Below are 27,469 nucleotides of genomic sequence, written 5' to 3' on the forward strand. Positions count from 1 at the left end.
GATGACGCAGAATATCTGCATGGAAATATCATATGTACTTCGGTACATTGAAATAATATAAAATAATATACTCTTTCTTCTTGTTGCGAGGACTAGACCTTGAATGTCGTCTGTGTGTAAACACTGCCCTCACAAAGATTCCTGAGCTATTCTAGGTGGAACTTAGTCTCTGAATGGACAGCGACCAATTTCTGTGTTAAAATAATTTCAGGTTTTTTGAAAAGAATTCTGCAAAAATGCATGTCACCAATATCTTTTATGCGCAATTTGTGATGTGTTTCAAGACAGGACAATTACCAATAATGTGGGTGCATTGAAGGAGTGTATAAAATAATCCACACAACTTATACGAAATGATAAAATAGTATGTCAGAAAATAGCCTCCATATCAGTATGTGTACTGCAACAAGTGATGCAGAATTTCGTAAGTCGATGTCAAAAAAATAAATAAAAAAGACGATTTCAATACTGTCTTATATCTGCAATACTTGGGAAAAATGGCGTAAGTCAGTTTCCACAAACATTTTTTATTAATTTATTGACAACTTACGGAACATCTGCTCGCTTGGGAAAGGATACATAAGTATTTCTCCATTACAATTATTCATACACAAGAAAATCAAATCGATATAAACCAGTGTGAAGACAGTTTTTTTTCCTTCTCCTGTAAAAGTAACAGCCATGAAGGAAAGCTAACAGCATGTGAAAGTTAGCCAGCAAACTAAGAGAAAAACGCCATGCTGTGGTGGACACAGCTTCAGCTGATCACCCGGTGATTAAACTGTTGATTACTATAATTTCTAAATTATGTCGGTAAGTCATGGAGCAAGTGATCACAGTACTACAAAACAAAGTTTGTCATGTCTGTCTTTATTGCAGATGTGTTTGTCGTCAAGACTTGAAATTTCTAACTAGTCAAACAGTTTAAAAAGGAACCTAACAGTCATTTACATGAATAGCAGGTAATGAAATGGTAAACTCTTGAAGTTGTAATGCTGGATAAAGATAAAACGCCGATCACGTGATGAGTCATCAGAAAACAACAGATGTTCCAAAATAAAATTATGCTCAATCTTAAATAAATACATCTTGATGGCAGTGACCCACAGAACGCGAATTTTACTGTTCGCGCACAGGATTATGTTATTATAATTTTATGCAAATCAACTATTTATGTCATCAGAAAACAAGAATGTATTTAAAACTAAAATTAGTCCAAATTTAAAAATAAAATTAGTCCAAATCTAAGTTGGACACAACAACATAAGAGAGGTTTTACTGTTTCCGAATTTCACAAATGATTCAGAAAGGAAAAACTACAGTTGTTAAATGAGCGAGTCTTCACGACACAACGTTGTGCAGCCTGCCCCCCACGAGTCTCTCGAAGTGCGAGCCGTCCCAGTAGCACTTGCCGCAGTTCTCGCAGACGTTGAACTGCTGCACCTGGTTCAGAACCCCGAGGGGCACGGAGTCCACGAGGATAGTGACGCCCTTCCTGGTCTGGCAGTGTTCCACGATCACGCCACCCTCCAGGTTCCTGTACCGAAGGACACAGGGGGGCGCAGTCCCCTCCTCCGAGCAGGCGTCGCTCTCGCTCGAGAAGCCCTCTGTCTCGTCCCACCGCAAGTCGTCCTCCGCCCTGTACACCTGCGCCATCCGCTGGGAAGAGTCCGCCAGCCGGCGCATCAGTTCCTGCGGCACCACCACAAACTCTCCTCCGTTGCACACCTGGGAAAAAGCAGCACATCGTGGAACCTCCTGAGGGACATCAAACACATGGCAGGGGCGTAAGTGCAATCAAGATCAACACATTCACTCCCTTCATACCTCTCGACCCCTTGTATACAGCACTACTCCATCCCTCACAGTATAGATGGGCTATTCCATATGAAATCGATCAGTAAAAAACCTCGCATTTTTTTATACTCTAATTTTTTCCCTACTTATACAAGGTGCTGAGGAGAGTGCATTTTCAAAAATATACTATCGAAAGTCAAATGGTTTTCGTACTATTGAGCGACAAATTTAGCATATTTTATAAAAACAAGCCTCTTTCAGCGCTCAGAACTCTGGAACCATTTACTGCAGAACATTGAACGGGAGCTTATTTCGAAACAGACAGTCTTAACCTTCAGAATTAGGCTTCTAGTCCTAACCTTGTTTCGAAAAATTGAAACTCGGATACAACATGCAACAGAAAAACGAGAAAGTGCAAAAATATGTGTTTTAGGATTTGAATTTAAAGATTATTTGAAAAGATAAATGATTTCTTTTTTATTTTTGAAAACACTCTGTTGAATCTCTGCATCAGTTACTAGTTACGCTGGGGTATTTTTCCTCTGGTAGTAGGCATACTGAAAACGATGGAAGATTTCAAAAGCGTCCATGAATCTACTATAAACCTATTGCGCATTGTACTGTGTGTGGCAGACAGTCTCCTGGTAAGATTTACTATTGGGCCTGATAATATTACCTAATTTTACTAGACTCGCAAAAATAGTTTTATTATTTGACTGAATTCTGTTTCAGAAATATTCGAGACAACACGTAAAATACACACTCTAATATAATTACTTCATTACTCAGTTGATTCTGTATGGAGTTACGTCGCGGATGGTCATGCAAGGTTGCATTGTGTTCGGGAGTATAACGTTGGTAGCCAGCATTAAGAAACTATTTGAGGTTAAGTCTGACAAGCATACTGAAGTACGCGGTATTGGTCCTCTTTATGTATTTCACGATACCCTCTCTGATATCGAAGAACAAAGATGTTTCTTAATAAAGATTCTCCGCAATCGTTGGCTATTTTAAATCAATAATATAATTAAACAGTTGCAATGTTCTTCTTTCTTTTTCTAGCAGTAATACCAATCGTCTTCCACTACGGTTTAACTTAACCGAGACCCTGTAATACGGCATGTTGAGTTAATGTTTTTTTAATGTCATGTTTTATTTACCGACGCTCGCAACTGCAGAGGTTATATCAGCGTCGCCGGATGTGCCGGAATTTTGTCCCGCAGGAGTTCTTTTACATGCCAGTAAATGTACTGACATGAGCCCATTGCATTTAAGCACACTTAAATGCCATTGACCTGGCCCAGGATTGAACCCGCAACCTTGGGCATAGAAGGCCAGTGCTATACCAATTCGCCAACCAGATCGACTGTTGAGTTAAACTCATGGTTAGGTTTAACTTAGGTTTAACATAATCTTTAGATTAACCGTATTTATAAAACCGGGCCTTAGGAACAGTTTCATTCTAACTTAAAGAAAAGCATAAAACTCTTAAACAAAATTGAATATGCTGAAAACATTCATAAGCAGAGTGAATGAATGAAAGAAAATGTCAGACTGAGGAACGGTATTCCCATATAATTATCACTGTTATGAAGCTCATGTATTTCTTTTTATGTTACTGGTTGTGAAACTTGGACTCTCACTTTGAGAGAGGAACACAGGTTAAGGGTGTTTGAGAATAAGGTGCTTAGGAAAATATTTGGGGCTAAGAGGGATGAAGTTACAGGAGAATGGAGAAAGTTACACAACGCAGAACTGCACGCATTGTATTCTTCACCTGACATAATTAGGAACATTAAATCCAGACGTTTGAGATGGGCAGGGCATGTAGCACGTACGGGCGAATCCAGAAATGCATATAGAGTGTTAGTTGGGAGGCCGGAGGGAAAAAGACCTTTAGGGATGCCAAGACGTAGATGGGAAGATAATATTAAAATGGATTTGAGGGAGGTGGGATATGATGATAGAGACTGAATTAATCTTGCTCAGGATAGGGACCAATGGCGGGCTTTTGTGAGGGCGGCAATGAACCTTCGGGTTCCTTAAAAGCCAATAAGTAAGTAAGTTACTGATCTTAGTATGTAAACATTAAGACAATTTTTACTGGTGTCCATTTTTCTATGGAAAAGACGAGAGATTTTCATTATGAACTCTCTAAATAAGTAGCCATCTGCCATCTGACACAATAACAGAAACTGGGCAGTGAACAAGGCATCCGCTGCACTGCAACTCACTTGACACCTGCTGAACACATCTTCTCTTTTCACGATCACGTTGAAGTACTTGAGCACTTCCTCCAGCTGCTCCTCCACTGCATCGGATAGTACCGGATAGCAGTGCCCTGGTGGCAGATGGTGATACAGCTGGGCAAACAGAAACATCTGCATTTAGCATATACAAACCTTTAGTCTTCCCAATACATCAAAAAGCAATTTTTACACTTACAAGGATCATTTCATAAATAATCCACAGGTTGGCAGAACTGTGAAGTGGATGATGATACAACACCTATGAAAATTACATCAGATGCAGTTGAAGACTTGAGGAAGAAGCACGTGTGTTCGTTTCGTCCATAGCATACTCTGTGTTTAGGTAACGAGAGCTAGAAATGGAGCCTACACGTGTATCGGGTACTGTGATGATTGAAGATCTTTATGTGGCAAAATCTCACAGAAATCCACACTTCCACAGAGCTTTGAGTGGAGTTTGTGGTGAACTTAGTGGACTGTAGTACAGTTTGTCATTGGGCTACTCTTTGTGATGGACCTGTCAGCAAGTTTGCGATGTCCAGGCATTTTCTGCTTCTGTTCAGCAGTCAAGCAGTGAGGGACCCACCACGCAGAAATTTTTCTCTTCTTCAAATTCTTTGTCAAAATACGAAACACTGGATTTGGTGAAATCCCCGTAGCTTCTGAAAGTTCCTCACACGTCACTCGATATTCTTGAAGAGCATTCGCCACAAGTTTCACACTTCCTTCATGTGTTGATGTTTTTGGCCTTCCTGGTCTTACATAATCGTCTAAGCTCACGCGAAAACGAGAAACTGTACTATGGTCCACTGTAAGCTCACCACAAACTCCACTCCACTGTGATCGACGTAATATTGTGATGGATGGCTAGCTGCGTTTTGTACCGAGATGTAGTGAATTGATACCCTCTTTCCAGTTCTCCCTCAAGCTTGTGAGTCAAGATTGTAGTCATGCCTTTAGAGGCCTTTGCCACAAGCCTCGCAGCTCGCGCACAGCTCTCTCCATACTGGAATGATTGCCAACAGTGAACTTAATATATGGAAGGATCAGAATGCAACCAAGTGTTACGATACATCGTTATTACGAACTTATAGGCCTACTAATGTGTTTATTTTTATTTTTATTGTGTACATTTTTTATTGAATTATCAGCTTCTGTTTTTATGTGATTCGTATTTGATTCTAACAACATTAATATGTATTCCACTACGTTTATTTTTATGTTATGAGGTAATTTTTATGTAACTACCTCTTTTGATCTCATTATGTACCTAAATTGTATCAGTATGTAATTACTTAATTCCGATCCAGTTTTATGTTCAACTATGTTAGCAAGTTTTAATCCTGGTTGAGTGTAAGAGAAGGCCTTACGGCCTTAACTCTGCCAGGTTAAATAAAGCCATTATTATTATTATTATTATTATTATTATTACAGTTATTAGGAACAATAACTCAAATTTCAAAGCCTCTTAAGGGCTTCGCCACTGTACAGCAGTGCAGTCAATCTTCTATTTCTTGACCATGTCACATGTTTATGATAATCCAATGAATGTTTAATATTAATTATGATCATGGAAAGGAATATTCATTATGAATTAGTACTCCAGTTAAAACAGAATTATATTTGCCACAACTTCCAGCAATCTCTGCCATGGATATAACGAATCTCCAAAAAATCTCTGCTGACACCGATATTAAAAACACGAATTATAAAATTAATCTCCATATATACCTGCTCCTGGGGATTCCCAGACAGAATCTCTAAAGAGGACCTAGTCTGAAGATTGTATAGACAGCAACATGGGAGAACACTGTACAGAGAGACTGATTACACAAAGAGACGAAGGTGGTGAGGTCACTCACTCGATTGTAGATGGTGCCTCTGGTGATGACCATCCTGCGCTGCTGGTTGGCGATCCTCACACACACGTCGTGGTTCTCCTCGTTGTTGATGATCACCGTGTCTATGCCACACTTGCGCAGCATCTTGCCCAGCCCCTGCACCATGTTGTCACACACGGCGCGGAACTGACTGGCCGGCACCGGCTCTATGTGGGGCGAAGGCGCCACCTCTGCTATCGAGGGCTGCAAGATCAACAAGGACACAAAAAATAGAATGGCAGACAAGTACAGTGAAACCTCTCATTTACGGACATCGAAGGGACGTAACAATCTGTCCGCATCTGGGAGGTGTCCTTTATTGGGAGGGAGGCTCCCCAATCTAACAGTAAATTTATAATATGCATTATGAATCCCTTCACGCTTTAAATGAAGTGTATAACTGTAGTTTAGTTCTAAATACAGTATACTACAGTAAATTCTTTGCAGCTTTGAACTACAGTAGATAAGACCGAAAAAGGAAAATACAGTACTTAGGTCTACAGTTATGCAGTACTGTAATTTACAGTTTTCAACTTAACCTTTACATTCAGGGATTCCTCACTAATATTAACAGCATCAAAATGACAATAGAAGAAAAAGCACTGATTCAATATGAAAAACTTATCAGATTACCAGGTAACAATTGGCATTCATACAGTCCTCTCTGTAAATTGAAAACTCAAAAAAGTTTCATATCCATTGTTCAGGAATTAAAACAGAAAATCAATATCCCGAATTTAAAAGAAAACTTACAAATTAAACCAAACCCCTTAACTCTATTAAATGTAGAATATAATCTAAATATAACAGAAGAAATACTGAAATCAGAAGTAAACACTGATATACTGAAACAATTGTCTTTAGAGACAATTAATATTAGGTACCCTCCACAAAACTGGCTTCATTTATACACCGACGGATCCTTGATCTCCAGAGAACAAGGTGCCAATGCAGGTGTTACGTGCTGTCTCTTCTCCCTTTATAGATCTCTTGGATATGGAACAACAAGTTTTGATGGTGAAATCGTTGCAATAAGTGAAAGTCTCAGGAATCTTCTATGCCACATCAATAAATTTAGGAATGCAGTTATATTGTCAGACTCCAAAGCAGCTATTCTATCAATAGTCTCTAAACACACACCTTCATCTCAAACAGCACAAATAACTAAAATGCTCTCTCAATTATTATCACTCAATAAAAGAATTCTATTCCAATGGATACCATCCCATTGTGGAATCCTGGGAAACGAGAATGCGGATGCTTTAGCAAAGAAGGGCAGCACTGCTACTTACAGACCTGTTACAAAATCTACGTATTACTCTGTGAAGAGATTTATTAAATCTACATACTTAGACTTCAACAAACAAAATTTGATAACTCAATCCCAAGGGAAAAAATGGAACTCTCTGCATCAAAATCCACAGTTAATTCCCGATTTACCACGAAAATCGTCTGTAGCTGCATTTAGATTGGCAACAGGCCATGATTGTTTGGCCAAACACCTGCATAGAATTGGAATATATCAGTCCCCTAACTGCCCATTGTGCAACTCAAACCAAGAAATGGATTCGGAACACCTCAAAATCTGTGCTTCAGTGGCTGGTCATGATAATATCTTTGAAAAATATTGGAGTGCAAGAGGTCAAATGACTTTATTGTCAAACGCCTGGCATTAGAAAACAACAACAACATTCAGGTGCCATGTCTCTCGAAACAGAACAACTGATTGAAGTGAAGAGAATAATCCTACTAACCCTATCATGTGTCGAATACAATTTCACGATTGCAGAAACCTTGGACCCATCAGACAGGTTAAATTTTATGACTTTGTTTATCCGCCCGCTTCCAGTTAACATGGGATAGCCGGCTGGACCAGCGGTAGCCTACGAGACCCTTAGGGCCTTATTCATAGACATTCTTAGCGAGGGCTTCCGGTGGATGATCAGCAAACTAACGTTTTTCGTATTCATAAACCAGTGTTAGCGATATGATATAAATCCCGTACAAGTAACCAGTCGATAGCCAGGGCTACTTTAGCATGCTCGTAGCGAAATGTCTATGAATAGCACCCTTATTGTCTTCTTTCATATTAAGGAATTTCTGTACAGTTCTCAAAACTAAATTTTCCATTTTTGTAACACATTAGGTCTTGAAATCCAAGTTCTGTCCGCAGTCAGGAGGTAAAGCAAGCTTTAGGACTGTGAAACAGCTGTCCGTGTCCGTGTCTGAGAGTGTCCGTAAACGAGAGTTAAATTTATCATTGTTTCCATATTATTTCCGTTGGGACATAAAAATCTGTCCGTATATGAGGAGTGTCCATATCTTGGAGTTGTCCATGAGAGGTTTCACTGTAAAGGAAGACATCATCATCATCATCATCATCATCATCATCATCATCATGTATTTTTAAATCAATTATTTAACAATGACAAGAAAATGTTCGTTTTGTTTGTCTCTTAAATTTAATGCACACCACCTGGTATTTCTATTAGCTGGATAGCTTACTTACTTACAAATAGCTTTTAAGGAGTGCAGAGGTTCATTGCCGTCCTCACATAAGCCACCATCGGTCCCTATCCTGAGCAAGATTAATCCAGTCTCTACAATCATATCCCACCTCCCTGAAAACCATTTTAATATTATTCTCCTATCTACATCTCGGCCTCCCCAAGTCTTTTTCCCGCCAGTCTCTCAACTATAGTCGCGACGCTGTTATTCCCGGCGTGACTCCTCCTCTTTGCTTACGTCTTAGGAAGTGAAGGCTCTATAAAGTCTAGGTAGGTAGTATCGTTCGCCATTTTTGTTCTTTCGTTGCCGAGCTACCATACGAGGAATCTATTTGCCACACCGTTAAACATTATCATGTCGTAGCTCCTATGATAATAAATCTAACGCACTGTCATTCAGCAAATAATTGAGCGGCAAATAACACCTTCGTGTGCTTTCTGCGAACGCCAAGGAAAGAGCCAAAATGGCGGGCGATTATATTAAGTATTTATAGAGCCTTAAGAAATTAATAACGTCTTCATAAGCGAATCACAAGATGCACACGTTTAAATGTAGCCGACCTGCAACGCGATTGGCTGCCGGAAATTAGAGCGACGGGACTGTAGCATTCTACAGCTATATCAATAACCTGGCAAGTCTTCATGTTATTGCCACGTATTATGACATCTGGCTTATTTGCTTAATTTTCTTATCAATCTGTATTGGAAAGTCCCATGATAGATTCTTCTTCTTCTTCTTCTTCTTCTTCTTCTTCTTACTGCTGCTACTGCCACTGCCACTACTACTACTAAAGGGTGAACCAGTCAGGGCTAAAACTCCTAATTGCACTCCTGGCAGCTGATTCATATGTATCGATGCTACCATATGCGGAGGATTCGTTCCACACTTTTGTGGTTAGTATTGCGTAATGATGTACTTACTGAATTCACAATTCATGTTCGAAATAACGTCCTTGTGATATCTGGCAGGCTGCACATCTGAAGACATATCCAGCAACTCGCTGCAGTTCGTTCTCCGAAATGGCTCGAATTTCATGCCGGATATTTTCTTTCAGTTCTTCAAGTGAATCTGGGTTATTCGCATAAACTCTACTTTTAAGCACTGAGATGGAACCATGCATCGTCACTATAAAAAATTAAGGTGGGGTCAAGTAGTCCATCATATACTGACTGTTGGAACCACACATAAAACCTAAGTCTGCTATGAAAATCAGGTTCCATTAACCTCTGAACTATACGAATTTTGTAAAATTTTAATTTTAATTGTTTCGTACCTCTTATCACTGAAGACTGTGACACCTCTACCTGCTGAGCTACACGGCGGGATGACGTCGTAGGACTTCTCTCTGGTCGATGGTCAATTTCATCTATCATCTCCTCAGTGAGAACATGCTTCACACATGTTCGTTTCTTATCCAATACTGATCCAGTTGTACGAAATTTCTTCACTGAATTGTAAATCATTGCTTTAGAAGGCTCTGGCGAATCAGGGAATGACTGACGGAAGTTTGTTACAATTGTTATCCCAGATTCGTATTTCACAAAGTTGTCGTAAATAAACACTCGTTGTTCAAGGCTAATGGACACACTACTGCACTCTAAACATATGGTATACAGCTGCACCCTCACTCTGTGAACACGAAATGTACGCGAGCAAGAGGTCTGATCACTGCGATAGAGCAGCAGTTACTACGCATACGACTTTCCGCTGACGCCGGTCTAGCCCTGACCACTACCACCACCACTACTACCACCACCACTACTATCACTACCACTACTACTACCACCACCACTACTACTACCACCACCACTACTACTACTACTACTACTACCACTACCACTACTACTACTACCACTACCACTACTACCACTACCACCACTACCACTACTACTACCACTACGACTACTACTACCACTACTACCACCACTACTACTACCACTACCACCACTACCACTACTACTACCACTACCACCACTACTACCACTACCACTACTACCACTACCACCACTACTACTACCACAACCACCAATACCACTACTACTACCACTACCACTACTACTACCACTACCACTACTACTACCACCACTACTACCACTACCACCACTACCACTACTACTACTACCACTACTACCACTACCACTACTACTACTACTACCACTACCACTACTACCACCACTACTACTACCACCACTACTACCACCACTACCACTACTACTACCACTACGACTACTACGACTACTACTACCACTACTACCATCACTACTACTACCACCACTACTACCACTACCACCACTACCACTACTACTACTACCACTACTACTACCACCACCACTACCACTACCACTACTACTACCACCACTACCACCACTACCACTACTACTACTACTACTACCACCACTACTACCACCACTACTACCACTACTACCACCACTACTACTACCACCACTACTACCATTACTACCACCACTACTACCACTACCACCACCACTACTACCACTACCACTACTACCACTACCACCACTACCACCACTACTACCACTACCACTACTACTACTACTACTACCACTACTACAACTACCACTACTACCACTACCACCACTACAACTACTACTACCACTACCACTACAACTACCACTACCATTACTACTACTAACACTACTACCACTAACACTACTATCACTACCACTACCACCACTACTACAACTACTACTACCACTACCACTACTACCACTACCACTACTACTACTACTACCACTACCACTACTACTACCACTATCACTACTACCACTACCACCACCACCACTACCACCACCACCACTACTACTACCACTACTACTACTACTACTACTACTACTACTACTACTAATAATTATATATATATATATATATTCAGAATTCTACAGCTACTGCCGTCTTCCTGTGCCAATCCTCCAAAGCCTTCTGTCTTGTGCGTCTTCAGTCCTCAACCCCCTCTTGTGCATGACCTCCATTACTTCGTTGTCCCAAGTTCTTTTTGGTCTACCTCTTCCTCTTCTTCCTGGAGGTTTCCACTGGTAAATTTGTTTAGGCCATCTATCTTCGCCCATTCTCATCAGATGACCAAACCACTTGAAACTCTTATTTTCTATTCTATTTAACATTGTCTCTTCAGCATCCATTCTATGCCTGATTTCTTCATTTTTAATGTGGTCCAAGCGGGAGACTCTAGCACTTCGTCTCAAATAATCCATTTCTACGGCCAAAATTCTTTTTCATAATATGCATTCGTTATCCAAATTTCACTTCCGTAGTTTAATACAGATTCAGCTAACATTTTGCCAATAAATTTTTTGGTATCCTTCCAAAGATGTTTATCCCACCAAATAGAATTTAAACATGTTATGACTTTTTTACTTTGTTCAATTCGGTTTTTTATTTTCTCTTCGCGAATACCTTCTGCTTCAGTTATAATTGTACCTATGTATTTTGCCCGGTTAACTTGTTTAATTTCAATTTCATCATCTATAACAATAGTATCACTACTTTTAGTATTAATGGCCAAATATTCTGTCTTCTTATAATTTATAGAAAGACCCCAGGATTCATAAAATTTGTTTAATCTTTTGACCATAAATTCTAAATCAAAAAGATCTTGGGCAATCACTGCTTGATCGTCTGCAAATTGTAAATTAAATATGAATTTATCTTCTATTTTTATTCCCATTCCTTGACAGCTTTGTTTCCATTGTTTCAGTACCTGTTCGATGTATATATTGAACAGTATTGCTGATAAGCTGCAGCCTTGTCTCAACCCTTTGGAGGTTTCTATTTGTTGTGAAAAGATTTTTCCAATTTTAATATGTTGTTTTCTAATGCCAGGCCAATTTTAATATGACTATTGTAATTTTTATTACTGAACAACAACAATGTAATTTATTGTCACAACAATAACTATTCAGTCTCTACAATTTAACTTCACTCCCGTCAACAATGGGATTTGCTCTCCGCACAGCAACACAGCGTTCGTTATTGCACTCCGCAAACGACAATGACAATTTACTTGGACTATTACGAACAACAATGAACTGTTAATCTTAACTAATATTCACAAAGCACTATTTACAAATCAGAACTGTCAGTTCTCAGTTCACAGTTCTTCTAGCTCAGTCAGAGACAGTCCACTGCACTCGAACTCAGGCCTTCGGATGCTGACACAGTTGCGGACGCACACTCGAGTCGAACTCCGGTACACAAGACTGGCTTGCTTGCTCTGGCTTACTCACTGAATGGCTGAATAAACTGAAAACTGCTCAAGTTCGCTGGCGTTTCTTCTTTTATAGCAAAATCATAGTTGCGAGAAATTTCTACGGGTGTGCAGAGATAGCTCTCTCGAATTATCTGGATATCTCCACTTCGACGGACTTCTGGAAGAGTCGGGAGAGTCCGTCCCCCCTTCACTCCGCACGTAGCAGTTGCGCGCGCAACTTCCCCTCGTCGCGTTGACGTAATACACCCCCTCTGCCCTTCAGCATGCAGATGCTCCCCGTACCAGCGTCTTGTCTGCCATGCGCCCTGTTGTACGCGTATTCGAACCCCGTTGCAGCTGTCACACTATTATCGTTATAATAATAATAATAATAATAATAATAATAATAATAATAATCATCATCATCATCATCATCATAGTAATGCTGCTGCTGCTACTACTACACCCCCCTACAGAACATGTTCTCACCTCTCGTTTGGCTGGTTTCTTGGAATGTTTGGCAGTCTTCCTTGGAGATTTAACATCCGACATCACTTCGTTGCATATCTCGTAGAAAGGAATGGTCTGCTCCTGTGCACACTGTGAAAGCACTTCATAAACCTCCAGCAGACAATACGCATCCAGGGCTGGAAGAAAACAATACACATTTAAATGTCATCAACTCTTGCAATCTGCACCAACCAAACAAACAAGCAACCTTCTGGCTCACCTGCGTACATCTTCTGACTCTCCCTCAGGGGCCGCCTCTCCCAGTTGGAGAACTGATCCGATTTGTCCAGGGGGCGCCCCAGGCACAGCTGCACCAGGCGCGTCAAGCTCTCTCCTGAGGCTCCATCATCATCTGTAACGCAGGGTGGAGGAAGGATCCGGCTCTATTACTTTCACAGTATGAATTAAGTGAGATAAGCCCAATCACTTGTGGGCCCAAATGTGCTAGTCTCAATTTCAACTTCAGCAAGAAATGTTCCACAAATTTGTCTGTAGGGACAGGATTCTTTCCTATGCACAACTTAAGATACGAGTCTCTCAGCTTTATTTCTTTTCTGGAAGATTGCATTACTCTTTAAAATCCATCATACTCTGTTGAATTTAAACCCATTAAGACCACAGAGGAAGATTGCGTCTGTTATTTCGGAACTACATACAGCTAGCATGGTCACTAGGGACCGGATTTTTATGTAATAACAAGGTGTGAAATATGTACATATTTATGTAAGAAAAATAAGCTGAATATGTACCAATAGTATATTATGCAACGAGCCTATAATGGTAGTAATTAAGACGCGAGTATGTTTGTTTATGAAACGAGCGCAAGCGAGTTTCATAATTTTCATACGAGCGTCTTAATTACCATTATAGTCAAGTTTCATACGACTTTTTTTGCTCGACCATATTTCTAACTTGAAATTATTCATAAGTATTCATGTTATTCTTATCTGTCTGAGGAGCGGAACTGGCCTTGTGCAATAGCTCGTAAATTGTGAGATGTGCGCAGACGCGAAAGTATTGATTTTTTCCAGGAAACAAATGTCGACATTGACCTTGATATAATCTAGAGAGTAAAATAAACATTAATCTTGATATAACCTTGAAATTGAATTAGACATTGAAAAACGAGATGACAAATTGAATTTATTTGAATATTATTTACAATTAACACTAATTATTATAGTAACAGAACTGACTTTATTTCAAATATAGGTGATTTATTGATTTATTGTTGTCTTTCGATTGCATATCCGAGAATAATCGATACTTGCGCTTTCATATTGCTACAATGGTATTTTCTGATTGGTGTAACACCTGAACTTTAATGAATAGGTGTACTTTAATGAGGTCCATTAAAGGGCTGCTACCTGGTGTATAATTACTACATTTCGGCATGGTCGAGCATAAAATATGTAAAATCATGAAAATATTTAATATCAATATCTGCGCTGGTTTGTATTGTTAAACCTAGATATTTGTTGTCTGGTACAATTTTTAATTTTCTGTTCTTCATGACGATTTCTACTGTTTCTGGTGCTCTTCCGCCGTTCCTAATTATCATCATTTCTGTCTTGTTCATATTTATATCAAATTTGTTTCTATTGCACCATTTTACCATGATGTTTATTCTTTGTCGTAACTTTGTAAGGTCTTTAGACCCTACTACTATGTCGTCCACTTATGCGTATGAGATTACTCCCTCCTTGATTTTTACAATACAAGGTAGTTGTATGAGGAAGGTTGCCTTTTGTTCACTGATATTTACAGTGGGCGGTAAGGGGTGAGTGCCTCATTTACTTCCTGGAACTAAGATGTTAAGTTTCGTCCCGAAATGAGGGGTTCACAACCAGAGTGGACCAAGTCCAGGAAATGCTGCCCTCTGTGGAGTAACAAATGAGTTATGGACTTTGTTGTTATGGCAATGAATAAATCTAAGTTTTCTTCGTCCGAGATTGTATTAATCCATAAACTGATCACTGGTGGACTTGGTCCACTCTGGCTGTGGGCCCCTCAAATATATCCTTTTTTCGGGTAGGTAAAAAGGCTTTTTAACTCTTTGTATTTCAAATTGTAAACTTCCCCAGCAGAAGGTTTTTTTTCCTTTTAAAGAAGTAAAAATGATTAAAACCCCTAAATATATAGATTTATGTAATACCAAGCCATAAAATGTAATGTAGGGTAAATATGTAAAAATATGTAGTATCAAATTTTAATATATTAATGGTAATTATTGTCGGACCATCGGATCTGTGCCCCTTCAGCGCTGTCGTCGTTCTTGGAAAAGTTAACGCCTGTACTCACTCCATTCCACCCGCTTTCCTCCCACCACATTAAACAGCAGGCCACGAACCTTGCCGAATAGGGATGTTGCCAAACTTCCGTCAAACGGTGTCATAAATAACTGGTCCTCCATGCTACAATATCATTTCTTTCAATCAAAATACATCTTATATTTCTACATTTTTTAAACCTAAATCCCATGTCTCGAAACACTTTCCTTAGTGTTTCTCTCCAACCTTGGAAATTATTGCTTCTCTCGCAAGCTTCAGTAATTTCTTCAATGTTGGAACTTCTTTCTGAATGGTATAAAATTCTTGTATCTTTCTTCTTAAAATACATCTGTTCATATCATCTACAATAATTAAAGGTTCCCTTGGTCTGTTCTTCCCTGGTGATTCTAGCTTTTCATCTCCTGCACAGACTCCCTCTGTCCTGATTTTCTTTATTAGGAGTTCTGACCTATCTATATAAATTACATAATATGTTGTATTATTGGTATTAGTTAAGTAAGTAATATTAACACATAATCAATTGAAATAAAATAAGCCTCATCTGTGATATCAGTTGCTCTTTTCGTTGCCTGATTTATAGGAAACAGATATTGACCTGTTTGTTTCTCTTCATCGCAAAATGCTATTACGTACTTGCTTAATAATATTTCTTTCGCCACTCCGTGCTACAGTATTCATGTTGAGTTGACAACACTGGACTGCAAGTGCAAATATTGTAAACTGTCCCGCAAGAAGGCCAAAATTGTGAGTAGTGGGGGAGAGAAAGGGAGAGAGATAGAAAGGAGAGAGATAGGGATGCAGGGAAAGAAATGAATTACCGAGGCTGAGAAGGAATTAGGGTTCAGTTCGCATATCTTACGGGGGCACAGATCTGATGGTCCGACAATACAAGATTCGCGAAGATTTGTTATTTATATACGGTTAGGTGGAAAGGAATATAATCTGTAATTACATAAAAATCCGGTCCCTAATGATCACTTTTGGTTGGTGGAGCAAGCATACTGAAGCATACAAAGAGGACAAGTCTTGGATTGCCGCAAATGCTCAGGTTTCAAACACTGTAGTATTCATCCCTCATGAAATGGACTGTCAAAGAACCACTAGAGAAGAGAATTTACCTACCAAAAAAGTGGCAGGGGATTCGTTTCTGCTGTTCGAGATTGTTATTGTGGGTTGGGATATCAAGGATGTTTGGGATTTGAAATAAAAGTCTGATATTTCTTTTGACTTGAAGTGAACACATCTTATTTTGGTTCAGAGATAAGCACAGTAACCAGAGGTCTGCATCGGATGTTTTCGCTCGAGCATAATCCGATAGGTAGCACACATACATGATGGGTAAAATTGTCGTGAGCAATAAATCCTCGAACTGTATAAGCCGAGCGTTAGACATTCATTCTTGTTACAGTGATGAACTGTGTAGTAACATCATAGATGTTTATCATTTCAAAACTTTGCAGTGTTTAACTAACCTCTCCATAGTACAACTACAAAACTTACTTTAAAATGTAATATAAATGTTGTAGGTAAATGTCCCCCACCCCCACACACACAGGAGTGATTTTGTTTTTGCCATATCTGATAGATGTTATTGGATGTAAATGTAATTATTATAAATGGAGAACACAATCACGATAATGCAAGAACTGTATCAAGTTTTCTAGTAATAATAATAATAATAATAATAATAATAATAATAATAATTATAATGATCTCTAATAATTAGTGTATCAATCTTTGCGTCTGTAACAGTTGTGCAGCATGATTATTCGTTTTATTATATTTTCTGTGACGTTATCTCTGTACTAATATTGTTATTAATCTAGTGCTATATCAATAATATTTTGTAAAACGTTTCTACATTGTCGCAGTATATAGGCGGAACACTATGTATGGACCTATCATATTATATATGTGGTAAATCAAATATTGAATAATTATTAATTAGCAATAATAACTGTATATCGAAGTTTTTCATACTACTTTATTTATAACTTCATGTTCCTGTTTTGGTACGTTCCATTGACTGTTCCATTAAACGTTTGTCATAAACGCAGAAAATAAAGCCTTATTTTTACCGTGTGAGCAAAACATATGTGTATCTTATCTGTCGCCTTCCATACAAGATAAGACATGTCGGTAAGATGACCTTGTACTGTGCTTCTACTTATTACGAGTGTATCACGACCGATCGTATCTCACTCGAGGGTGCGACACTCGACCGAGTTCAAGCGAGCGATTTAACTCCAATGCAGCACTCTGACAGTAACCAACAGATCTTCCAAGAAATGAATGATCTAATTTGGTATACTGTGACAAATGTAGGCCTGCCATTCAAAATGTATTTACCTGTGTATGGAAATACAAATGGGTAGTCGAGAGTCAACTTTCTCCAGAGCACCACCAGGTCGATGTAGCCAGCCCCACTCAGACTGGAGGCCCCTAGATGGGGCAGAGCCCTCTGCATCATGCTCATGTCCGTCAGGAGTCCGAAACCTGCAGCAGAATCAAAGAAACAATAACAAAATTACCTCTACACCACCAAGGTAACGAAAAACAACATCTGCCGCATGTACAGTATGCATGCAGTGAAACCTCTCATTACGGACTTCGAAGGGACGTAACAATCTGTCAGCATCTGGGAGGTGTCCTTTATTGGAAGGGAGGCTCCCCAATCTAACAGTAAATCCATAATAAGCATTATGTATCACTTCACGCTTTAAATGAAATGTATTACTGTAGGTTATCATTATTATTATTATTATTATTATTATTATTATTATTATCAATAATTGTCTTATTTTTTTATACTTTGTATGTCTCATTTATTTTGACCTGTTGTTCACATTTTATTATGCTTTTTCATTTTTTTCTGTATGTTATATATTATGTCTGATTTCTACTTACTTGTTGTTTACATTTTATTATTATTATCTTATTCAGTTTTGTGTGTACTTTGTAAATTTGTAGTGTTTTTTGTAACGCAGTTTTACTCCTGGTTGAGTGTTAGAGAAGGCCGTATGGCCTTAACTCTACCAGGTTAAATAAATCATCGTCATTATTATTATTATTATTATTATTATTATTATTATTATTATTATTATTATTAATGAATTAATTTGTATTACTATCTTTGTATCATCTCCGTCACGGATATTCTATTATTATTATTATTATTATTATTATTATTATTATTATTATTTCTATCACCAGCATTATTATTTGATCTCTGTAAAATTTATGTAGACTACTGGACTGTACCCGAGCACGAGCATATGCTCATTTCGGGTATCTATTCATATGTATCATTTCAAATGTAAATTGTGAATAAATTTGAATTTGAATTTCAGTTTAATTCCAAATACAGTATACTACAGTAAATACATCACATATTCATTTTGTATGAGGTCTCGCCCACCTCATTTTTCTCGTATTAAATAGTAATAATACTACAGTAAATTCTTTGCAGCTTTGAACTACAGTAGATAAGACCGAAAAAGGAAAATACAGTACTCTGCCATGCAGTTTTATTCTAGGTCTACAATTATGCAGTACTGTAATTTACAGTTTTCAACTTAACCTTTACGTTCAGGTGCCATGTCTCTCGAAACAGAACAACTGATTGAAGTGAAGAGAATAATCCTACTAACCCTATCCTGTGTCGAATACAATTTCACGATCGTGGAAACCTTGGGCCCATCACACAGGTTAAATTTTATGAGTTTGTTTATCCACCCGCTTTCCAGCTAACAAGGGGTAGCTGGCTGGGCTAGTGGTAGCCTACAAAACCCTTATTGTCTTGTATGACTTGAGGCTTTCCCGGTGTTTGATGTAGAATAACTCTTCTCGGGTTCTCAGCCAGGTGAGTTGGAGATTAGCTTCCAAGCTTTCGACGGCTAGCTCTGCCATCTTCTTCAGAACCCGAGAAGAGTTATACCTTATTGTCTTCTTTCATGTTAAGGAATTTCTGTACTAAATTTTCCATTTTTGTAGGTTTTGAAATCCAAGCTCTGTCCGCAGTCAGGAGGTAAAGCAAGCTTTAGGACTGTGAAACAGCTGTCCATGTCCATGTCTGAGAGTGTCCGTAAACGAGAGTTAAATTTATCATTATTTCTATATTATTTCAGTTGGGACATAAAAATCTGTCCGTATCCTGGGGGTGTCCATAAGGAGAGGTTTAACTGTACAAATGTGGTTTAGTATAAGACCCAAACAAACCTCTCCCTTTCATTTTAAATTTTTCAGACGTTCTTTGTATGGTATACTAAGTAACAAATACTTTACAACTGACTGAAAATTTCTCTTAACAATCTCTATCATATCTGGTCACTGCTGGATTTAAATAATTCGCAACGAAAAATTAAATTAATTCTGCGCATGAGAATAGTATGGGAACATGCTGTGTCGCATATTTCATTTAGCTATTAATTTTATGCAAGAAACAAAATGAAAAAATCGTAAAGATTAATTTTGTGTTCGCCATTTTGTTTTTTCAAATTAAATAAAAACATATTCATGTTTTATTAAAAAGTATTAGCCGTACCCGTACGCTCCGCTGCACCCGTTAGAAATAAATATAAAGTAATTACATAATTAAAATAGGACATTTGATCCAGGGAACATTTGTGTTTGATATAAGGATAAATCGTTTATTATGTTACTTAATTTAAATTGTATTTAAAATATTAAAATGAGGTCATTTTGATCCAGAGACCACTCATTCGGTCATAAAAATTATTTTAGGAAATACAGGAAACGTACAGAATAGCCTATCAAGTTTTCTGTGCATAAGAAGCTATTTTAATCTTACCTGTCCTCGATTCACTCACAAGTTACTGTAATAACATTATAGCATTATGTCCATCTAGAGAAACTACACTTTCCAATGGTGAATTAATAATTAATTATACAAATCGGTTAATTTAGCTTCCGATATTACTTCATACAAACACAGAAACATTCTCTGTAGGCTACCGTATATTTCATAGCTTTCGATTGTTGTTATCCAAGGGCCCTTATAGACGAAGTCATTTGTTTTTTATTTCATTACAGCGCCTTAGATGGCGTTGTTATTGTAATTTGAAACTCATTTATCTCATTAAATATCGGTCCTATCAAAATTTTGCATAGAATAAAACTTATCGGACATTATTTTTAAAGAAACTTTCGAATAATTTCGAGGGAAAAATTGTTCCGGAGCCGGGTATCGAACCCGGGACCTTTGGTTTAACATACCAACGCTCTACCACTGAGCTACTCGGGAACTCTAACCGACACCGATCCAATTCTTCCCTCTATATCCACAGACCTCAAAGTGGGCTGACAACCGTCAACTGGATATAGAGGGAAGAATTGGATCGGTGTCGGTTAGAGTTCCCGGGTAGCTCAGTGGTAGAGCGTTGGTACGTTAAACCAAAGGTCCCGGGTTCGATACTCGGCTCCGGAACAATTTTTCCCTCGAAATTATTCAAATCAACTTTACAGGGAGTTATACCTGAAAATCTTGATTTGCATAATACACGTCACTGTTCGTTAACAGAAAACCACAATTTAAGTCACACGGAGTTAGTGTGCACTCGAAGTTGGTTGCTTGACGGTTGTCAGCCCACTTTGAGGTCTGTGGATATAGAGGGAAGAATTGGATCGGTGCCGGTTAGAGTTCCCGAGTAGCTCACTGGTAGAGCGTTGGTACGTTAAACCAAAGGTCCCGGGTTCGATACCCGGCTCCGGAACAATTTTTCCCTCGAAATTATTCAAATCAACTTTACAGGGAGTTATACCTGAAAATCTTGATTTGCAAAGAAACTTTTGTTATGTAATATTTTTCATGAAAATTAATAATAAGGGAGATATTTCGATTTATTTAATTCACATCCCCTTATGATCCCCCTTTTAAATAAAATATTTTGAATGCCATATAGCCTAAAATCTAAGTTACAACGAACTTAATTTATATTCTAATTTTCATATAAATTATCAGCCATTATCGCATGAAAAGGTAACAAACATCCAGACAGACAGACAGACATACAAACAAAAATGTCAAAAAAGCGATTTCCGGTTTCAGGGCGGTTAATTATATATGTTAGGACCAATTATTTTTTGGAAAATCGAAAATTACCAGAAAAATTTCGGCTACAGATTTATTATTAGTATAGATTATATTTCAAGCACATCAATTCCGGATAAACAGAGTTGTATGAACTGGCAGTTAGGAGACACCACTGTGTGTACCAGGCATGCTGAAAGCTTAGCTTGTATTTCTGGGGGACTCCTGTAGCATCTGCAGACATGACACATGGTTACCTAGCTTGACGATGTTCTCATTGGAGAAGAGCAGCTGACCCAGCTCGTGCCACAAGTGGGGACATCTGGAGCCTAGGCTGCACACGTCCAGAATGTGCACTTTCTCTTTAGATGCGATCTGTATCAAGGCCAGCTCGTTCCTCTTCGTACCGAAGTACGGCTTCCATTCAGAGTCTATGCCTACCATTGACACATCCTACAACAAAAATATTCAATAGTCTTACAACCTGCGATGTTCTGCTCTTAGAGAAGACTGGAGAATAATGGAAAACTAACACTGCGAGCTCCAAGGACGCAGCTTGAAAAATGTAGAAAATAGAAATTTCATCCATCACCCCCTTAAGAAAGGTTACAAATTTCTTCTGTGGATAAACCTGCTCCAACAAGACTCATACAAATCAAAGACCATTGATATGCATCAATATCACTAAGAACAATGAATTCTCCTCACAATTATATATTCATACTAGGTTCAAAAAGTTCCCGGAATTTGCTAGTATCATAGAAACAACGTACCTTAAACACTATTCTACAGCATTCCCTTCAAAATAGTTGCCTTCCGCAACAACACACTTTTGCCAACGCGTGTAGACTTTCTAGAAGCAGGCCTGGAAGCCATTTTGTGAAACCCGTCTTAGTGCTCTCGTCGCGTTTGCGATAACCTCTTCAGCATTGAATCTCCGTCCTTTCAGATGACTTTTCAGACGGGGAAACAGAAAGTAATCAGGTGGTGAGAGATCAGGAGAGTATAGTAGGTGATCCAAAGCAGTTATGTTGTGCCTGGCAAGAAAATTCTTTACAATAATTGCGCGATGAGCAGGTGCATTGTCATGCATAAGGAACCAGTTGTTTTCTACCCACTTTTCTGGACGTTTCCTTCTCACTGCGTCCCGGAGGCGACGGAGGATTTCTACGTACAATTCTTTCGTTACAGTACGACCTTCTGGAATGAACTCATGGTGGATGAGACCCTGAGAATCGAAGAAAACTTCCAACATAACTTTGCCTTTGGAAGTATCCCTAGGAAATTTTTGCTTCCGAGGAGATGTTTTCGATTTCCACTCACATGACTGTCGTTTAGGGACTGGGTCGTACAAGTAGCACCAAGTTTCATCACCAGCAATAATTTTGTTTAAGAAATCACCATCTTCATCAGCCATACTGATCATGTCCCCAGAAAGAGTCATTCTTGTTTCTTTCTGTTCTGCCGACATTTTCGGAACTAACTTCTGAGACACGTAATGCATGTTGAGATGCTTGTGAAGAACATTGTGTACACTTCCGACTGATATTCCGACCTCTGCTGCTATCTCTTTTATGGTTTTACGTCGATCGTCCCTCACAACATTACGCACACGCTGAGCGATTGCTTCATTTGTTTTAGTTGTTGGTCGGCCGCTGCGTACATCATCTTTGATGCTATCGCAGTCACCAGAAAAGCGTTTATGCCAGGCATACACTTGAGTTTTTTTCATTGCTGCTTCGCCATATGCTTCTTCCAACAATCTTAATGTCCCTGCAGGAGTTTTGTGTAACAAAACACAGAACTTGATGTTTGTACGTTGCTCTGTGGACATAATTACAAAATGCGACGAACAAACAAAACACTATGATAAACAATTGCCTACAACTCAAAACCAACAATCGCCGTTATCAACAAACTTTAAGGAAATGACATCATGAATGTTACCAACAAAACAAATGTATAATATCCCTTGTTATATATTAATACGAAAAATGGTAGTAAAATTCCGGGAACTTTTTGAACACAGTAGTAAATTGGTTCAACATTTAATATGCAGATTCAAAGGCATAAAATCAGCAATTTTCCTCACAAACTTCGTTCAATTTAAAAACATGAACAGTTCATCAGTTGAGCAGAAGGTATGAGTACGGAGAAAGTTTGTTAATTCTGTTCTAATCTGCTTCTTTTGGTCCTACAAAGCTTAAAGATAATTAAGGAAGCTTGTAATACACGAACAATTAACTCCTTCTTTAAAACAGCTGAGATTGGTAATAAAATTATGAATATTCTGATTAGCACTAAAAGCATATTGATTTTTAACATCAAATGTAAGGAAAATAATGTACTCACAAGGTAAAGTCAAGATTTCTTAAATTCTGGCAAATCTCTTTACATTTTGTCCTTTTATACACACTTGTCATTTTGCTTAGGGTTTTCTTTTGTAAAACAAAAATATGTTTAGCTTCAGATGAGTTGCCCCAGAATATTCATCCATATTTCATTATAGAATGAAAGTATGTAAAGTATACCATTTTAAGGATTTTTTTTTAATTTAATTTTTTTAATTTAATTTAAGAGGCATATTGGTCCGACAAGTTAGCATATAAATGAAATAAGTATAATAATCCTTCAATAACTGTCTTTTTAATCTAATAAATAATACAAGAAATTACATTAGTCAGTCATTGATCAGTCAACACCACGCAACTGGCCTTCAAACGTTGGTTCTTCCTACAGCTTCAAATTTTATTCATAACATGCTGCCCATTTTTTGGGTCATGATGACTGCTGCAACATTTTTACCCATTTTAACCGTGTCATCTTCATACTTCTAAGCTGCACACATGTTTTTGCAGCCTTCTATTTAATGCATGGATTCTGTATTTTAACACCTAGACTCTATATGAGGTTTAATCACTATAACCACTACGCCTTTCAAGTGATTATTATGTTGTTGTTGTTTTCTAATGCCAGGCGTTTGACAATAAAGTCATTTGACCTCTTGCACTCCAATATTTTTCAAAGATGTTATCATGACCAGCCAATGAAGCACAGATTTTGAGGTGTTCCGAATCCATTTCTTGGTTTGAGTTGCACAATGGGCAGTTAGGGGACTGATATATTCCAATTCTATGCAGGTGTTTGGCCAAACAGTCATGGCCTGTTGCCAATCTAAATGCAGCTACAGACGATTTTCGTGGTAAATCGGGAATCAACTGTGGATTTTGATGCAGAGAGTTCCATTTTTTCCCTTGGGATTGAGTTATCAAATTTTGTTTGGTGAAGTCTAAGTATGTAGATTCAATAAATCTGTTCACAGAGGAATACGTAGATTTAGTGACAGGTCTGTAAGTAGCAGTGCTGCCCTTCTTTGCTAAAGCATCCGCATTCTCGTTTCCCAGGATTCCACAATGGGATGGTATCCATTGGAATACAATTCTTTTATTGAGTGATATTAATTGAGAGAGCGTTTTAGTTATTTCTGCTGTTTGAGATGGAGGTGTGTGTTTAGGGACTATTGATAGAACAGTTGCTTTGGAGTCTGACAATATAACTGCATTCCTAAATTTATTGATGTGGCATAGAAGATTCCTGAGACTTTCACTTATTGCAACGATTTCTCCATCAAAACTTGTTGTTCCATATCCAAGAGATCTATAAAGTGAGAAGAGACAGCACGTAACACCTGCACCGGCACCTTGTTCTCTGGAGATCAAGGATCCGTCGGTGTATAAATGAAGCCAGTTTTGTGGAGGATACCTAATATTAATTGTCTCTAAAGACAATTGTTTCAGTATTTCAGTGTTTACTTCTGATTTCAGTATTTCTTCTGTTAAATTTAGATTATATTCTATATTTAACAGAGTTAAAGGGAAGCAGGGGCGGATGCAAGGGGGGGGATTAAGGGGATATATCCCCTCCCGAAATTTTGAGAAAAATACGAAACAAGAAACAAAAATAATATTAATTTTAATTCGTGAATGTACATAGGAATTAGAGAGTTTTCCACGTAAATTCTCTTTGCTAAAGTGTTAAATTCCAAGAACTGCAGGAAGACAAACACAGCGTTCTTACTTCAAGACAGTCATGAAGAGTATTTTAGGCTTTCAATTTTCCTTCTCTTCTTAGACTATTTCATTAGTCAGCTCAAGGACAGGTTTTTAAATCGTAAGGGAATCCTAAAGTCCATACAAACTTTGCTGCCTAAAAACATAGTGCGAGCATCAGATGAAGATTTAGAAACTGCTGTTGAGGCTATAGTAAATCAGTGGCCCAATGATGTTGTTGCATCACCAGAGTCTTTCTTCAATGAATTGAAGATGTGGAGAAGAAATTTCCTTGATCAGAAAAATCTTCACCTAATACCTACTGATTTTATATCATCTTTGAACAGGTGCAATGAAATTATTTTTCCCTGCACTCGCAAGGCACTGAAACTTTTCTGCACGTTGCCTGTAACTACAGCAACACCAGAACGGTCGTTCTCAACATTGCGGTATTTGAAGACTTACTTGAGGAGCACGATGGGAGCAGACAGATTAAATGGACTGGCCTTGATGTATATACATAAAAATGTAGAAATAAAAGCTCATGAAGTACTGGATGAAATGTCTAAGAAGCCTCGTCGCCTTCTTCTGTAAATGTCATTCTGTCATTGTTTTTGTATTGCAGTCATTGTAAATGTTAAAATTAAAAAATATGGTTTATTTAATAACGCTCGCAATTGCCGAGGTTATATCAGTGTCGCCGGTGTACCGGAATTTTTTCTCTCAGGACTTCTTTTACATGCCAGTAAATCGACTGATATGAGGCCTGTCGCATTTAAGCAAACTTAAATGCCATCGAGCTGGGTTGGGGTAGAATCCGCAACTTCGAGCACAGAAGGCTATACCGACTACGCTACTCAGGCCAACTTGTAAATGTTTGTGACTCGGAAACAAATTATGAGTATATAAACTTATTTGTCATTACTCCATTTTTACTATCTCCTCAAATCCCTCCCCGAAAAAAAATCCTGCGTCCGCCCCTGAAGGGAAGTGATTATTATTACATTACTTTGTGATTGTACAGTTATTCATGTAATGTTGTCTTAATTATCTCACATCATGCAATTCATCATATTTTACTATGTTGCTTTTTACCTACGTCTTTATGCTTAAAGCATTACCATATGCTAATTAGACCTGAAGATGCCATTTAATTGGCGAAAGCGCTAGTCATATTTGATTGTGTAATGACCTAATGTAATTTCTTGTATTATTTATTAGGTTAAAAAGACAGTTATTGAAGGATTATTATACTTATTTCATTCATTCATTTTAAGGATGTTTATATCTCCAACAGAAGATAAGGGTCTTTTTTTCATTATACTTTATTACTGAAAAGTGCTTGTTTTCAGTGACCACACTGCTACTAATTACACAGAGTTGGGAAGCCGAGCTAGACTGTAACATCACGTACTTTTAAGAAGTCCAGGAAACGCTCGAATTTCCTCTCCGAGTCAATGAGCACAATGTTGTCGTAAGGCAGGGGCAACGTGTGGTACACAATCTGGGTGCAGTCATCGTCCCACGTCTCCTGCTCAGGCTGCGCACCTCCAGGCACGACGGCTGCTGCCCCCTGCTGCTGGCTGTGGAGTGAGTGAGTGCAATACAGTCACGAGTGCAGGTAATCACAGAGGCAACTGTGAGACTGAAGGATCCATCACCCTCAGTGCTATGATAATCATTATACCTTCAATGATGAAAGACCAGTAAGGACAAAACACTGATTTGAACCTCAACTGCTGGGTAACTTTCGGTGTTGGACCCCGGACTCATTTCACCGGCATTATCACCTTCATTTCATTCAGACGCTAAATAACCTAAGATGTTGATACAGCGTCGTAAAATAACCCAATAAAATAAAAAATGAACTTCAACTAGAAACAGAAAGCATACAGAATGCACTTTTCTTCT

At 38.4% G+C, this 27,469-nt stretch overlaps 1 protein-coding gene and 1 non-coding gene across 3 annotated transcripts in view; both read right to left on the reverse strand.

The window, feature by feature from the left end:
• Nucleotides 1–650: 650 nt before the first annotated feature.
• Nucleotides 651–27,469, reverse strand: part of Nbr (exonuclease mut-7 homolog) — a 54,626-nt gene continuing 27,807 nt past the window's right edge. For both annotated transcript variants that reach the window (XM_069832271.1, XM_069832272.1), the window contains exons 8-15: nucleotides 26,973–27,141; nucleotides 21,767–21,962; nucleotides 17,810–17,956; nucleotides 13,390–13,521; nucleotides 13,149–13,306; nucleotides 5,909–6,130; nucleotides 4,032–4,160; nucleotides 651–1,728 (exon numbers count right to left, since the gene is read on the reverse strand). In XM_069832271.1, the coding sequence (XP_069688372.1) occupies nucleotides 1,342–1,728; nucleotides 4,032–4,160; nucleotides 5,909–6,130; nucleotides 13,149–13,306; nucleotides 13,390–13,521; nucleotides 17,810–17,956; nucleotides 21,767–21,962; nucleotides 26,973–27,141 (1,540 nt within the window). In that variant the 3' untranslated portion in view covers nucleotides 651–1,341. The remainder of the gene's footprint in view (nucleotides 1,729–4,031; nucleotides 4,161–5,908; nucleotides 6,131–13,148; nucleotides 13,307–13,389; nucleotides 13,522–17,809; nucleotides 17,957–21,766; nucleotides 21,963–26,972; nucleotides 27,142–27,469) is intronic.
• TRNAN-GUU (transfer RNA asparagine (anticodon GUU)) lies at nucleotides 20,652–20,723 on the reverse strand. Its single transcript has one exon. It is a non-coding gene; the product is annotated as a tRNA-Asn (tRNA).

The sequence above is a fragment of the Periplaneta americana genome, chromosome 8 (assembly GCF_040183065.1).
Source record: "Periplaneta americana isolate PAMFEO1 chromosome 8, P.americana_PAMFEO1_priV1, whole genome shotgun sequence".
Lineage (NCBI taxonomy): Eukaryota > Metazoa > Arthropoda > Insecta > Blattodea > Blattidae > Periplaneta > Periplaneta americana.